At 45.9% G+C, this 13,673-nt stretch overlaps 1 protein-coding gene across 1 annotated transcript in view; it reads left to right on the forward strand.

Moving 5' to 3' along the window:
- Positions 1-13,673, forward strand: part of PTPRU (protein tyrosine phosphatase receptor type U) — a 489,953-nt gene that overhangs the window by 331,490 nt on the left and 144,790 nt on the right. Inside the window, exons 13-14 of the mRNA XM_033956533.1 lie at positions 736-772; positions 6,159-6,297. Coding sequence (XP_033812424.1) covers positions 736-772; positions 6,159-6,297 — 176 coding nt within the window. The remainder of the gene's footprint in view (positions 1-735; positions 773-6,158; positions 6,298-13,673) is intronic.

The raw sequence follows: 13,673 nt of genomic DNA on the forward strand, positions 1-13,673 counted from the left end.
CAAAGTATTATAAAAAGAATAAGTCAGGGAAAAACACACAAGGTAGGGGATATAAAATTCATTAATCAAAATCAACATAATTAATAAATCCAAGGTTGAGAATTATCACTCAGACGCATCTTTGGAAAGAAATGTTTTTAAATTAGTCTTAAATTTATCCAGATTTTGTTCTTCTCTCAAATAGATTGGGAGTTCCAGACTTGAGGGGCCGTAACGGAAAAAATAAATTGTCGTCTCGTATTGATGATCTTGAGAGAAGGAATTGTCAATAAATGTTCTTCGTTTGACCGTAATATTCTATTCGAGGAGTAAGGAATTAATAATTTAAAAATAAATGCAGGAGTTTTAAAGAGTAATGATTTGAAAGTGAGTAAGCATAATTTATAAGTTATTCTCTGAGATACCGGAAGCCAACGGGCATTCTTAAGAAGTGGTGTTACGTGATCAAATTTTTTTTGTTTTTGTTATGAGCTTGATGGAAGTATTTTGTATAATTTGTAAACGTCTACTTTCACTTTGTGCAATTCCTTTAAAAAGGGCGTTACAGTAATCGATTTTAGAAATCACCAAGGAAGTGGATAAGAATATCAAGTGATTTAGAGCAGAGGTATTGCGAAAAGGATCGAATTTGACGAAGTCTATAGAAAGACGATTTGATAATACTACCAAGGTGATCATGAAAAGTGAACAATCATTGGGGTTCTCAGAGACTAAATTTCTATGCCTTTCCTGCAGGAAACCCGGCTGAACTGCGTCCGAGTGGCCAGGAAAGGTAAGCCTTGATTGCGTGTTTCTGCTGTGCGGTGGTTTACTTAAATGCGATGCTTTGTGTACGTCAGTGGTCTCAAACTCGCGGCCCAGGGGGGCCACATGTGGCCCGCCAGGTCCTATTTTGAGGCCCTCGGTATATTTATCATAATCACAAAAGTAAAATAAAACCGTTTTGATCATGTCTCTTTACCTATAAATTACAATATTATTATTAAGACTTAGCCCAAAGGAAAGATTTATAAACTATAAAGAGTTTTACCTCGTGCAAAATTGTCATTTCTTTAATAAGAAGAAATTAACTATTCTTTCTGCGGCCCTCCAAGTACCTACAAATCCAAAATGTGGCCCCTGCAAAGGGTTTGAGTTTGAGACCACTAGTGTATGTCTACACATGTGCGAGTCCAGTACTCCCCTGAAATTCACGGGGGTTACGTTCCAGGAACCCCCCCGTGAATTTTGAAAAACCGCAAATACGGTTTTTAGGCAGGGGAGACAGGAGAGGGCAGCCGGAGCGCCGGCGAGTGAAGGAAATCACTCGCTTTATGGCTCCGACCGCCTCTTCCTGTACTAAAGTCGGGCCTCACCAATCAGGAGCTGCTTTGATACGCATTGAGTCTGCTGTTAACCAGTAAGCACTGTTTTGTCATACTGGTTCTTCACATTTTTCACTATGATTTTACTATTGCTATTGATTTATTTGGTTAAACGCAGACTCGGGCATATCCTGGTAAAGGGCTTGTAGGTTTTGAATTTGTGTGTTAGTTATAGAGTTCTAAAGTAGTCGAGAATATGCAGGAATCTGATCAACTTCTTTGATGCACAGCCAGCACGAGGTGTTAAGCAATGGCAAGGCAGCCTGATGACCTCACAATGTGCAGTCACGCCCCTCAGAACGTCAGCGGTGTTAAAAGTATAAAAGGGGGCGGGGTTTAGTGATAAATCTCGTCACTGGTCAAGTTCTTTGATACAGTCAGTAATTAAGCTTTTTGAGTGCCTGATGACCTCACAATGTGCAGCCACGCCCCTCGGAACGACAGCGGTGTTAAAAGGGGGTGGGGGTTTAGTGATAAATCTCGTCACTGGTCAAGTTCTTTGATACAGTCAGCAATTAAGCTTTTTGAGTGCCTGATGACCTCACAATGTGCAGCCACGCCCCTCGGAACGACAGCGGTGCTAAAAGGGGGTGGGGGTTTAGTGATAAATCTCGTCACTGGTCAAGTTCTTTGATACAGTCAGCAATTAAGCTTTTTGAGTGCCTGATGACCTCACAATGTGCAGCCACGCCCCTCGGAACGACAGCGGTGTTAAAAGGGGGGTGGGGTTTAGTGATAAATCTTGTCACTGAAAACGCAATAAACATTCAAATGAATGCTACAAGGACTCCGTTTCTTTCCTGTCTAAACAAAACCAATTCCTATCACTACCCCAACCCTTTCAGAACCTCTCCTCCCCAATAACAATAAAATGGAAAAAAAATACCCAACAATCCAAAAAAACCCAGCATTGGCTTTCCCTCTGACATCACTTCTTAGCCCCGCAACCTGGAACTGGTTCAGAGGGGAGCCAAGCCAGCACAAGCAGCAGATGAGAGAAGTTGTTTGTACTGACGTAGATTTAAAGAGGTACAGGGGGAAGGGAGGGCATGACAGTATCATAGGGGGGGGGGAACAAGTTGGTGCCACCGCCCCCACAAAGATGGTGCCCAGGGCGGTCCACCCTCCCCCTTACTACGCCACTGCTGGGTAGGTAAGCAAAAAGATTGTCCTAACTGTATCCTCTAAGCCAGGGGTGTCGCATATTGGTCCTTGAGGGCCGTAATCCAGTTGGGTTTTCAGGATTTCCCCAATGAATATGCATGAGATCTATTAGCATACAGTGAAAGCGGTGCATGCAAATAGATCTCATGCATATTCATTGGGGAAATCCTGAAAACCTGTCTGGATTGCGGCCCTCGAGGACCGACGTTTGACACCCCCTGCTCTAAGCTACAGGGCTCTGGTGTGCTGACGTTCCTGGGCATGGCCTAGCATTGAATATCCAGGCTTAATTTACTTAAAAACTGCTGACTGCTGCAGGTTAAATATTAGTCCCCCAAGTACCTTAAGGAATAAGGCCGAAAGGAGGTAAAAGCCAACCAACAGGCAGACTGATACATTTCAGTGTAAGGAACACTTTTCAGCAGCAATTGTGCTTGAGAAGTGTCTTGTTAGCATTCCTGTGACAGCTGTGGATGTCCCTAATGAATCGGTCTGTGGCTCGAGTGGATAGCACATACCCAGCACGAGCACCTTCCTTCTCAGAGCAACGAGAGAACCGCCAGGTTAAAATGTTAACAAGGAGAGGGGCGTAGAAGCTGTTTTATTAATTGCTGAGAGATTTATAATCACAGGGCCTGGCATATTCCACCTGCTTCTAGCATAAAGCAGAGGGTGGAAAAAAAACCAAAAAAAAAAACCCCCACAATAGCGAGGCCGTTATTAATTATTACTGTTCTAAAAGAAAATTAGGCAGAACATCTCATTTACAAGTTCATTAATGTTCTGACTGCCTGGGATTTTGCTGAGGGGAAACGCAGCACGGACTGCGTGCAGATTAGAGTTTTGCTCACGAGAGCATTAGCATGACTGAGTGCGTGTGAAAGGAGATGTAACGGGGAACATGGGATTAAGGAAGTGCCAAATCCAGAAGGGATCTCAAGAGGTCGTCTTGCCACCCCCTGTCTCCAGGCCAGGCAGGATCTATTTTAGCTAAATCAGCTCATGCGCACTGATTCACATTCGCACACACAAGCGCGCACACGTACACGCAGGCGCACACGCAAGTGCACACACCTGTGCACACGTGCACTGATAAACCTCATGAGGACATGTCTGGGAGTCCGGACGGCTTTTCAAAACCCAGCACTTTGTCCGGGTTTTGAAAAGCTTCCCGACATAATCGCATCGGGAAGGGCATCCGCGCGTTAGCGAACGCAACGCGGCGACCTCTCTTGCGCACGTGACCTCATTGCGTCGTATCCGCGCGTGCGTGGATACCGTCTGGGGGGGCGGGGCTGGGAGCGGAACTGGGCAGACCTGGAGGCGTGGTAAGGGTCTGGATTTTCCCCAAAGGAAAATCTGGTAACCCTGGATGCACAGATCAATGTTCTGTCAAGAACTTATTGTACAAATAGGTTTTCAGGTTACTTCTGAAGCGCATGTGCAAGGAGGGAGGGCATTATAATGGCAGTGTTGAAAAAAATGGCTGACCACCCCCAGCCATACATTTATTTCTTGGCTTATTTAGTGCAAGCTAAATTTTTAACATAAAGAAACCATTAAGATTCTAACCAGAATGAACTCAGTCTCGAAGCAAGGAAAGTAGAAGAAATATTCATGAGACGTGCCTGAAGATTTTTAAACCGTGGAGAGGCAAAATTCATTTTGTTTGCTCTACATTTGCAAAAGAAGTGGCTTTTTTTTGTTAGTTACCTTGTTTGGGAGTCGATGGGGGTAGTGTTTCCCCGAAAATAAGCCCTATCATGATTTTTAAAGATGCTCCTAATATAAGCCCTACCCCCAAAATAAACCCTAGTTCAGATCAAGACACCCCCCCAACTCCATCCCTGACACTAGTACTGCCCGATTTGCCAGTCATCTCTCCCTTCCTCTCCTCCACTCCAATTCTTCCTCTTTCCTTTCTCTCCCCCCACCCCCATATGCAGCATCTTTCCTCGCTTCTCACCCATCCCCTTGTGCAGCAGCTCCGAGGCCTCCAAAAAACAGCAGCAGCGCTCTGAACGGGCTGCTTTGCAGCTTTCTCTGCCAGGGCTGGGCCTTCCCTCTGCAGCATCTTTCTATCCCTCCCTCCCAGCCCTCTGTGCAGTGGAACCCCACCGACCCTCCCACTGTGTCACTGATGACAGAGGGAAGGCCCCGGCGGAGAAGGCAGCGAAACAGCCCGTTCAGAGCGCTGCCGCTGTTTTTGGAGGCCTTGGAGCTGCTGCACAAGGGGATGGGTGAGAGGCAAGGAAAGATGCTACACGTAGGGGGAGGAGAAAGGAAAGAGGAAGAATTGGGGGGGGGAGGAGAGGAAGGGAGAGATAATTGTTGTACATGAAAGACATTCCCCGAAAATAAGCCCTAGTGCATTTTGGGGCAAACACGGCTTGCTGTTGAACGCGAGGCCCTGGCAAATGTAGCACACAGGGGACTTGGATTTCTCTTAGTGGGGCCTGCAGATGTTTTCCTGGGCTTGGAAATGAATCTCTCCACGCACTGACTGGGATTTGTATTCTGCATGTGTGTGCATGTTCTGGGATTTGCACAGGTGGCCAAACACAGATTTATTGACTGTGCAGGATGGGATTCTTTTAAGTCTAGAAGCCAACTGTGTTAGCTGTCGCAGCTAAGAGGCACAGTAAAGAGGCAGCTGAGGGTAGGACTAAGGGCGTTGAGGGAGTCTGTTTTGGAGAAAATTAGAAGGAAGGTCCCATAAGGTCTGTCCTCTATGTTCTGAAGCAGCAGTAAGAGGTGGGAAGGGGTAAAACTCGGACCTGACGGACCTCGCGGATCTAAACCCGTACGGCCTTAAAAATCTGAGGTCCGTGTCGGTCCGTGTCCCTGCCGCTTGTACTTTCTGCCGCCGACAGACCTTGATTGAGATTTGAGCGCTGACGGATCCGTCTCAGCATAGGGAGGGAAAAGTGTTAGGATCCGTCAGCGCTAAAAATCTCTTCGAGGTCTGTCAGAGCCAGAGACTCGTGCTGGAGCGGCAGAGCAGAAGCCAAGAGAGCGGGGAAAAGAAGTCTCCAAACTCCAGCACGAGTCTCTGGCTCTGACAGACCTCGAAGAGATTTTTAGCGCTGACGGATCCTAACACTTTTCCCTCCCTATGCTGAGACGGATCCGTCAGCGCTCAAACCTTAATCAAGATCTGTCAGCGACAGAAACTACAAGCGGCAGGGACACGGACCTCAGATTTTTAAGGCCGTACGGGTTTAGATCCGCGAGGTCCGTCAGGTCCGCGTAAGAGGTTTAGTCTTGAAACACAAGACTCACTGCTTCTCTGCCATCACCACTGTGACTTAGTTGCAAACCGATTTAGCATTCAGCGTGCGCTAAATTGGTTAGCGCACCTTAATAAAAGAACCCCATTACGCATTCAGTAAAATTAGCTTGGGCATTGCTGCATTTTTTTTTTTTTCTTCTGGAAATGCAATACTTCTTGTTGAAACGGTGCAAAGAAACCTTACCATTGAACGCTAACAGGGCAGAGAAGCAAGACCTGGTGTAATGTTGAGGCTGCTTTTTTTTTTTTTTTAAATAAAATGTCTATTTTCCTTCTTTTCTCATTCCCTGTCATCTCTTCCCCACCCCCACCCCCACCCTCCTCACTTCCCTCGGAAGCTGCTTGCAAAGAAAGCAAGCGTACCATGGAGGTGACCCAGCACTCGGAGGAAATGGGTCTGATCCTGGGGATCTGTGCTGGAGGTTTGGTGGTCCTAATCATACTTCTGGGAGCCATCATTGTGGCCATACGCAAAGGGTAAGTCTGACCGTTTGATGTATTTTACTGCGAAATCCAGGCGGTGGTGCTGTGGCTGATGCGTTTTATGCCGGATTTCCCTATTGAACTTGGTGAGCTGAGGAGAATGTCGCTGTGACGCTGTTAAACGGGACGTATGAGTAATTTCTGGGTGCAGCAAACGTCCCAGGAAGGGCTCGGACAAGGGAGGTGAATTTAAATTCTGCGGCAGGACAAAGTAAGAAAAAAGCAGGAATATCACTGTAATCAGTGGCGGAGGGGGAGGGGGAGGCGGTCCGCCCCGGGCGCCATATTGGTGGAGGTGCTGGCACCCCTCCTCCTCCTCTCTGCCCCCACCTTTTCCCGCTCCGCCCCTCGCCACGCGCGCCCCCTTCCCTTCCCCCGTAGCTCTAGCTGTTCACCGCCTCGAGCAACAGCTTTAACGTGCTCCTTGCGATCGCGTCGTCTCCCCTGCTGATGTCACTTCCGGGCGCCTTATGTTGCTTGAGGCAGTGTAAAACTAGAGGTACAAGGGAAGGGGGTGGGGGCGTTCAGCACGGGAGGGATTGGAGAAGGAGCGGTGGGGGGGGGGGGCAGAGACGAAGGCTGGGGAGGGGCCTCTCACCCTCGCTATGCCACTGACTGTAATTGACAAAGCTGCTCTAATGCACCCCATTCCTGCCCTGTCACCCCTCACATCCTATCGTGCATATCTCTGTCAGTATAATTCACTCCATGACCTCTAACTCGCATCTCATCCGGTGCACCTCATTCATATCCTATGGCACCGACTGTTGCTCCTGTACCGAGACTCCCATTTACATCTCCCCTATATACCTCAGTCCTGCCTTGTAGCACCCCGAGCTGTCCTTTTACTGTGACTCCAGTGCATTCCTCATCTGGTGCTTGCGAGGATGGGGACAAATCTGTCCACGTGTCATTCTCTAGCCTAAGCAGCACAGGACTGTAATGCAAGCTTGCTGAATTTGGGAGTCAGAAAACTTCCTAGTTTTCCCTTGGAACCATATGGGCAAAGTGCCGTTCTTGTAGGCTGGTTCACGCTGTTTATATTATATTGCAAAGATGCAGTCTCTCTGATTTGTGGTGCCGCGTGATAACACTCTATTGTTTCTCCTCGACTCCTGGAAGAGGCCAAAGGTGGCTAATGGATTGTGAATAGGGACAATTACACGGAGCATTCATCCTCCTCCCTGGAATTTCCCTCTCCCTCTGCAGTGTGCCAATTTTCAGACACAATGTCACAGAGCTAAGTAGCTAAAAATTGAGCTGCTGATTTTGTAGAGCGACGGAAGCCGCTGCTCGGGAAGCAGAAAAAGCTGGATTTCCAGTTCATGAAAAGTAATGTGGTTTAAAGCTTTCAGACCTTAAAGGTGAAAGGAAACAATTCTTACAAAATTTGAGTGGCATTAGTGAGCCCACGGCGGGCCATATTCAGATACTGGTTAGAGGCTGGCTGAAAGCGGTGGTTTTGGTTCCGGCTGAAACCAAATCTGCGGCCGAATTTTGCCAGTCGGGTTCGGCTGAACTGGAACTGAACTGTTCAGTTTTGGAGACCGTATCTGGCGAAAGACGTAAGAAGACTTGAGGCGGTCCAGAGGAGGGCGACGAAAATGATAGGAGGCTTGCGCCAGAAGACGTATGAGGAGAGACTGGAAGCCCTGAATATGTATACCCTAGAGGAAAGGAGAGACAGGGGAGATATGATTCAGACGTTCAAATACTTGAAGGGTATTAACGTAGAACAAAATCTTTTCCAGAGAAAGGAAAAGGGTAAAACCAGAGGGCATAATTTGAGGTTGAGGGGTGGTAGATTCAGGGGCAATGTTAGGAAATTCTACTTTATGGACAGGGTAGTGGATGCCTGGAATGAGCTCCCGAGAGAGGTGGTGGAGAGTAAAACTGTGACTGAGTTCAAAGAAGCGTGGGATGAACACAGAAGATTTAGAATCAGAAAATAATATTAAATATTGAACTAAGACCAGTACTGGGCAGACTTGCACAGTCTGTGTCTGTGTATGGCCGTTTGGTGGGGGATGGGCTGGGGAGGGCTTCAGTGGCTGGGAGGGTGTAGATGGGCTGGAGTAAGTCTTAACAGAGATTTCGGCAGTTGGAACACAAGCACAGTACCGGGTAAAGCTTTGGATTCTTGCCCAGAAATAGCTAAGAAGAAAAAAAATAAAAAAATTTAAATTGAATCAGGTTGGGCAGACTGGATGGACCATTCGGGTCTTTATCTGCCGTCATCTACTATGTTACTATGTTACTATGAATCCAAAAACGGCGCCTCGTAGGTCCTGCCAGGCCAGCTCCACACATTCTGCTCCCTGGAAGAGGGCTGTCCAACTGTCCAGCCATTTATTTATTTATTTGGAGCTCATCAACCCCCCACCTCTCTACCTTCCCGTCACCCAAAGGCCTTGCTCAGGCCTACCTTGGCTTTAAGAAGCCTGGTGGTCTAGTGGCTTCTGAGCAAGAATGATCCCTAGTCGCTCTGCAGGTTCCTCATCTAAAATGGCTGCCAGAACTTTCCTGCGGCAGCTTCGTGAGAATGCCGTAGGAGGCCCTGTCAGCCATTTTGGGATTGGAAGCAGCATTCATTAACTTACAATTGCAAACTGGTGCCTAACTGTGGTTGACCTGTTATAGACTGAAAAGGCTGGTTTAGACATTTTATTTATTTATTTATTTCAGTTTCCAGCCCGTCCTACCTAGGAGCCCAGAACAGGTTATAGGGAGACATTCACAAAGTTTCGAGGCATACGAATAGGAGTACATTTACATTACATTGCCATAAGATATATTTCACATTACATTGGCCTAGGACTAAGGGTGCATTCACACTTTACTAGAGATAAAGGTAAGGGATATAGCAGCTTATTCATAATATATTGACAGCGCAGTGTGTTGTACTCGACATGTACTCGGTCTAAGCATATAGCGATGCCATCCTGTTGAATTAGAGGTTTTCTGGTTAGAAAGCCCAGCGACTGAATGCTATTGCTGAATAATTATGCAGCAGCTTATGTGAACCCTTGAGAAAGCCAGTAATTGTGACGAAACGGGTCCTGTCGGGCTGTGGTTGCCTGCAACATTTAAGAGAAGTACCTTGTAGATGTGTTGAACACCATTCATGCCAATATGGTTTTAAGGAAGATTTAATGGAGATGATTTTAAGATAAATCATTAATAAAACAATTAAAAATGACTATAAGTAAAAAAAAAAAAATTAAGAAAATAGGAAGGAGGAGGTTTTTCAGGATCAATGAATGAAACGCGGAACCTTGTCAGACTTGGCTGAGGTTTATTCCCTGTCACCAAGCAGGTTTCTGAGATCCTTTTCCTCCGCCTCTTTATACCCTATGCTTTGAAGAGTGGGATTTTTTGGTCAATTTGGAGTTTTTCCGGTTGGTCTCACTCACCATCTTCAGTGTATACCCGATATTCAGAGCACAGGAGTCAGGCCACGTTATTCTTGCGGTTGGCGCTGGCCCCGGATATTCAATTTGTTGGGTTGGGGGGGGGAGGGGGAAGGTTGGCCAGCATTGGCTTAATCAGCTAAATCAATATTGAGCACTGGCTAAGTTAATTAATAGTGGTCAAAAGATAGGCCAGCTATTTACACGGCCTGATTGGGTCACTAAACTTGGCCGGGCTACGCTCAATAATGGTGATTAGCGCGTGATATAGCCACTAATCATGAATATTCAGTGGAGATAACTAGTTATCTCACACAGGGTATTCTGGGTTAGCCGGTTAAATGCTTTTTTACTGGTCAGCGGCCATTTCTGGACAGTTAAATAGCTTTGAATATCGGGCGGACAGTGTCTCGAATCACCTCTACCTTCCAGTCCAACTTCAATGGAGAAAAGAGTTCCAGTGCCAGTGAAAGGTTCCAAGTGACCAATGTGACAAGACGATGAGTTACTGCTTAGCATTTCTGTAGTGCTACCAGACACACGCAGCGCTAAATCCCAAAGGCCGACTTTGATTACTGCTGAAGTAATATGATGACATTCACATTTCTATGAAGGTAGGACCAGCTCAGCATAAAAAACATAAGAATAGCCATACTGGGTCAGACCAATGGTCTATGCAGCCCAGCATCCCATCTTCACAGTGGCCAATCCAGGTCACAAGTACCTGGCAAAAACCCAAAGAGTAGCAACATTCCAGAATCTCAAAGAGTGACAGAAGATTCTAGAAGCCCAAGGAGTAGCAACATTCCAGAATCTCAAAGAGTGACAGAAGATTCTAGAAGCCCAAGGAGTAGCAACATTCCAGAATCTCAAAGAGTGACAGAAGATTCTAGAAGCCCAAAGAGTAGCAATATTCCAGAATCTCAAAGAGTGACAGAAGATTCTAGAAGCCCAAAGAGTAGCAACATTCCAGAATCTCAAAGAGTGACAGAAGATTCTAGAAGCCCAAGGAGTAGCAACATTCCATGCTACCGATCCAGGGCAAGCAGTGGCTTCCCCCATGTCTGCCTCAATAGCAGACTATGGACTTCTCCAGGAACTTGTTCAAGCCTTTTTTTAAAACCAGTTAAACGATAACTGCTCTTACCACAACATCTGGCAAACGCGTTCCATAGCTTAACTATTCTCTGAGTGAAAAAATATTTCCTCCTATTGGTTTTAAAAATTATTTCCCTGTAACTTCATTGAGTGTCCTCTAGTCTTTGTAATTTGTGAGGGAGTAAAAAAATCGATCCACTTGTACCCGTTCTACTCCACTCAGGATTTTGTAGACTTCAATCATATCTCCCCTTAGCCGTCTCTTTTCAACAAACAAGCACCGGAACGCCCCCTTTCCGAAATTACCTGGCCATACGTTCGACCCATTCCCCCCCATTATTGATCGCTGTCCTCCTGCTCCCCTACCCGCTTCCTTCTTCATCAGCCAAGTTCGGCTAAAGTTGTTGTAAATCCAATAAATTGTGGTGAATCGGCCCTTCCCCCCCTTCTATTGACCGCTTTCCTCCTTCTCTCCTTCCCACTTCCGCTTCTTCAGCCATGTTCGGCTGAAGGTGTTGTAAATCCATTATATTGTTTGTAAATCGGCATGTCAATGCGGATCCAAGTTTCCAAGTTTATTAGTTTTTAATAACCCGATCATAAAATGAATATCTGACCGGTTTACAATTATATAATAATTAAAAAAAGAATTTAATATAAAATAGAGAGAAATAAAAGGATTTTTCAATATTGAGTGAGAGTTTGTTGGAAAGAAGCCAATCACTTAGAATATCCTAATGTAATTGTTGTGAACCGCCTAGAACTCGATGGGTATGGCGGTATATAAGAATGACATTATTATTATTATTATTTTCTAAGCTGAAGAGCCCTAACCTTTTTAGCCTTTCCTCATAAGAGAAGAATGCTATACCCTTTATCACCCCAGCCCTGCTTTTGCATTGGTGCCCTCCCCCCATCCCTGCAATTTGCTATTTCTCTCCCTCCCCTCTCTCAAGTCTTCCCCTCCTGCTGGACCAGGTGAGGCACTGGCTCAGGTCATTGACGATACAGTATGTTAAAATCTCAGTCCGGCATCTATCTCTCTGAAACATAAGAATAGCCTTATTGGGTCAGGCCTAAAATCCATCAAGGTAGACCATATTGGGATTTTGTTGCCCTTTATCATTGGCACCCTAGGCCAAGGCCTCACCTGGTCTGTAGGTACAGCTGGTCCTGTATGCAGGGACCCTTCCTTGAAGCAAGCCTTGGATATAACACTCTGAAGTCAAGTCTCACGATGTAAATCCAGTTAAATACCATAGCTGTTGCATTCTGTTATAACAAGCTCTTCTCGGGAATGAGCAATGCAATGATCTCTGGCCTTCGCTCAGAAGAAAGAGTCAGTGCTTCCAGAGCTTAAAATCTGAGTCTTTGATTTTCACTCCCATTAACCCTCAGAGTTCATTTTGAGTGAATTCTGACTACAGCTGAACTTCAAGCTCAGCTTTAGAGGTTAATGATGCTGAAACCCACACTTTGATTAATTTATCTCTATTGACGTTAGCAGTGCACCCTTTATGTTTTAATTTATTTTCCCTGCCCAACATCTCTTTATTTATTCTCACAGCCCTTCACTCCCCCTCCACTTGATTTTACAGATTTTTCCCTTCTGCACAGGTCATAGGACACACAGGTGCAGTAAGACCTCCTAAAAAGGGGAGGTGCTGTTTTCATAGGCTCCTGGCCTTCTTGGTCTTACTGTTCAGGCTTGCAATAGGATGCAGGTCATACTGTGCTGTTGCTTCCACCCTCAGAATCTTGTTCTAGGGCAGAGGTTCTTAACCCAGCATTTGGGATGCACCTAGCCAGTCAAGTTTTCAGGATATCCACTATTAATATGCATGAAATACATTTGCATACAATTAGAAGTAGTTCATGCATATTCATTGTAGGTATCCTGAAAACCTGACTGGCTGGGTGTGTCCAGAGAACTGGGTTGAGAACCCCTGACCTAGGAAGTGATTTTATTAACGGTCTTTCTGTACATAAAGGTAGGATTACTAGACATCCGGGAAAGCCCGGACATGTTCTCTTTAAAGAGGACTGTCCGGGTTCCCAGCCTTTTCAAAACCTAGCAGTTTGTCCAATTTTTGGAAAGCCCTGAGCTACGACCGCATCTGGAGGGCTTTTGTAGGCATGCATGGATGACATCACACAGAGTCCCTCTATATGCGGCCTGGAGGTCAGCAAATAAGAGACAAGGTTTTTAGGGGGTAGGGCTGGATGCAGAATGGGGAAGATTGGAGGCGGAACGAGGCGGGGCTGGAGGCGGAACGGAGTTTTACTTCCTTAAATATGGTAACCTCACATAAAGGCCACTATCAAATTATTCCAGGGTTTCTCCCCTAATTCTCTATATAATGCGTGCTTTACGTGAGACAATCAGTGCCAATAATTGGGTGGCTATCAATTATCGGCGCTAATTGGCACCAATTAGAATTTATGCGCCATTTTGCTCGGAGCTATTAGTGCGTAAATTCATGCATGTGAATCTGAAAAGGGGCGTGGCCATGGGAGGGCACAGGCAAGTCAAGAATTTGCATACACTGTTAAGAATACTCCTGATTAGTACCTAATTTAGGCGCTGGGATTTACATCAAGGTCAGTTAGTATCAATCTTTGCGCCTAAAAGTTAGGTGTAGATCCTGACACTAAGTGCTATTTTATAAATAATGTCCTACTCGGAGCACTGTTTATAGAATAGCTCTCAATTTTTGTGCCAGTTTTTCAGCGCCGTTTATAGAATTTGTTCCCAAGTGCATAAAAGCATACGCGGTGCCAAGTTAGCATGCTCAGGGGTGGGGTTTGGCTGAAATGCAATCCGCCCCGTATTCAGAGCGATTTAAGTACGCAGGTGAGGTT

The sequence above is a fragment of the Geotrypetes seraphini genome, chromosome 8 (assembly GCF_902459505.1).
Source record: "Geotrypetes seraphini chromosome 8, aGeoSer1.1, whole genome shotgun sequence".
Classification (NCBI taxonomy): domain Eukaryota; kingdom Metazoa; phylum Chordata; class Amphibia; order Gymnophiona; family Dermophiidae; genus Geotrypetes; species Geotrypetes seraphini.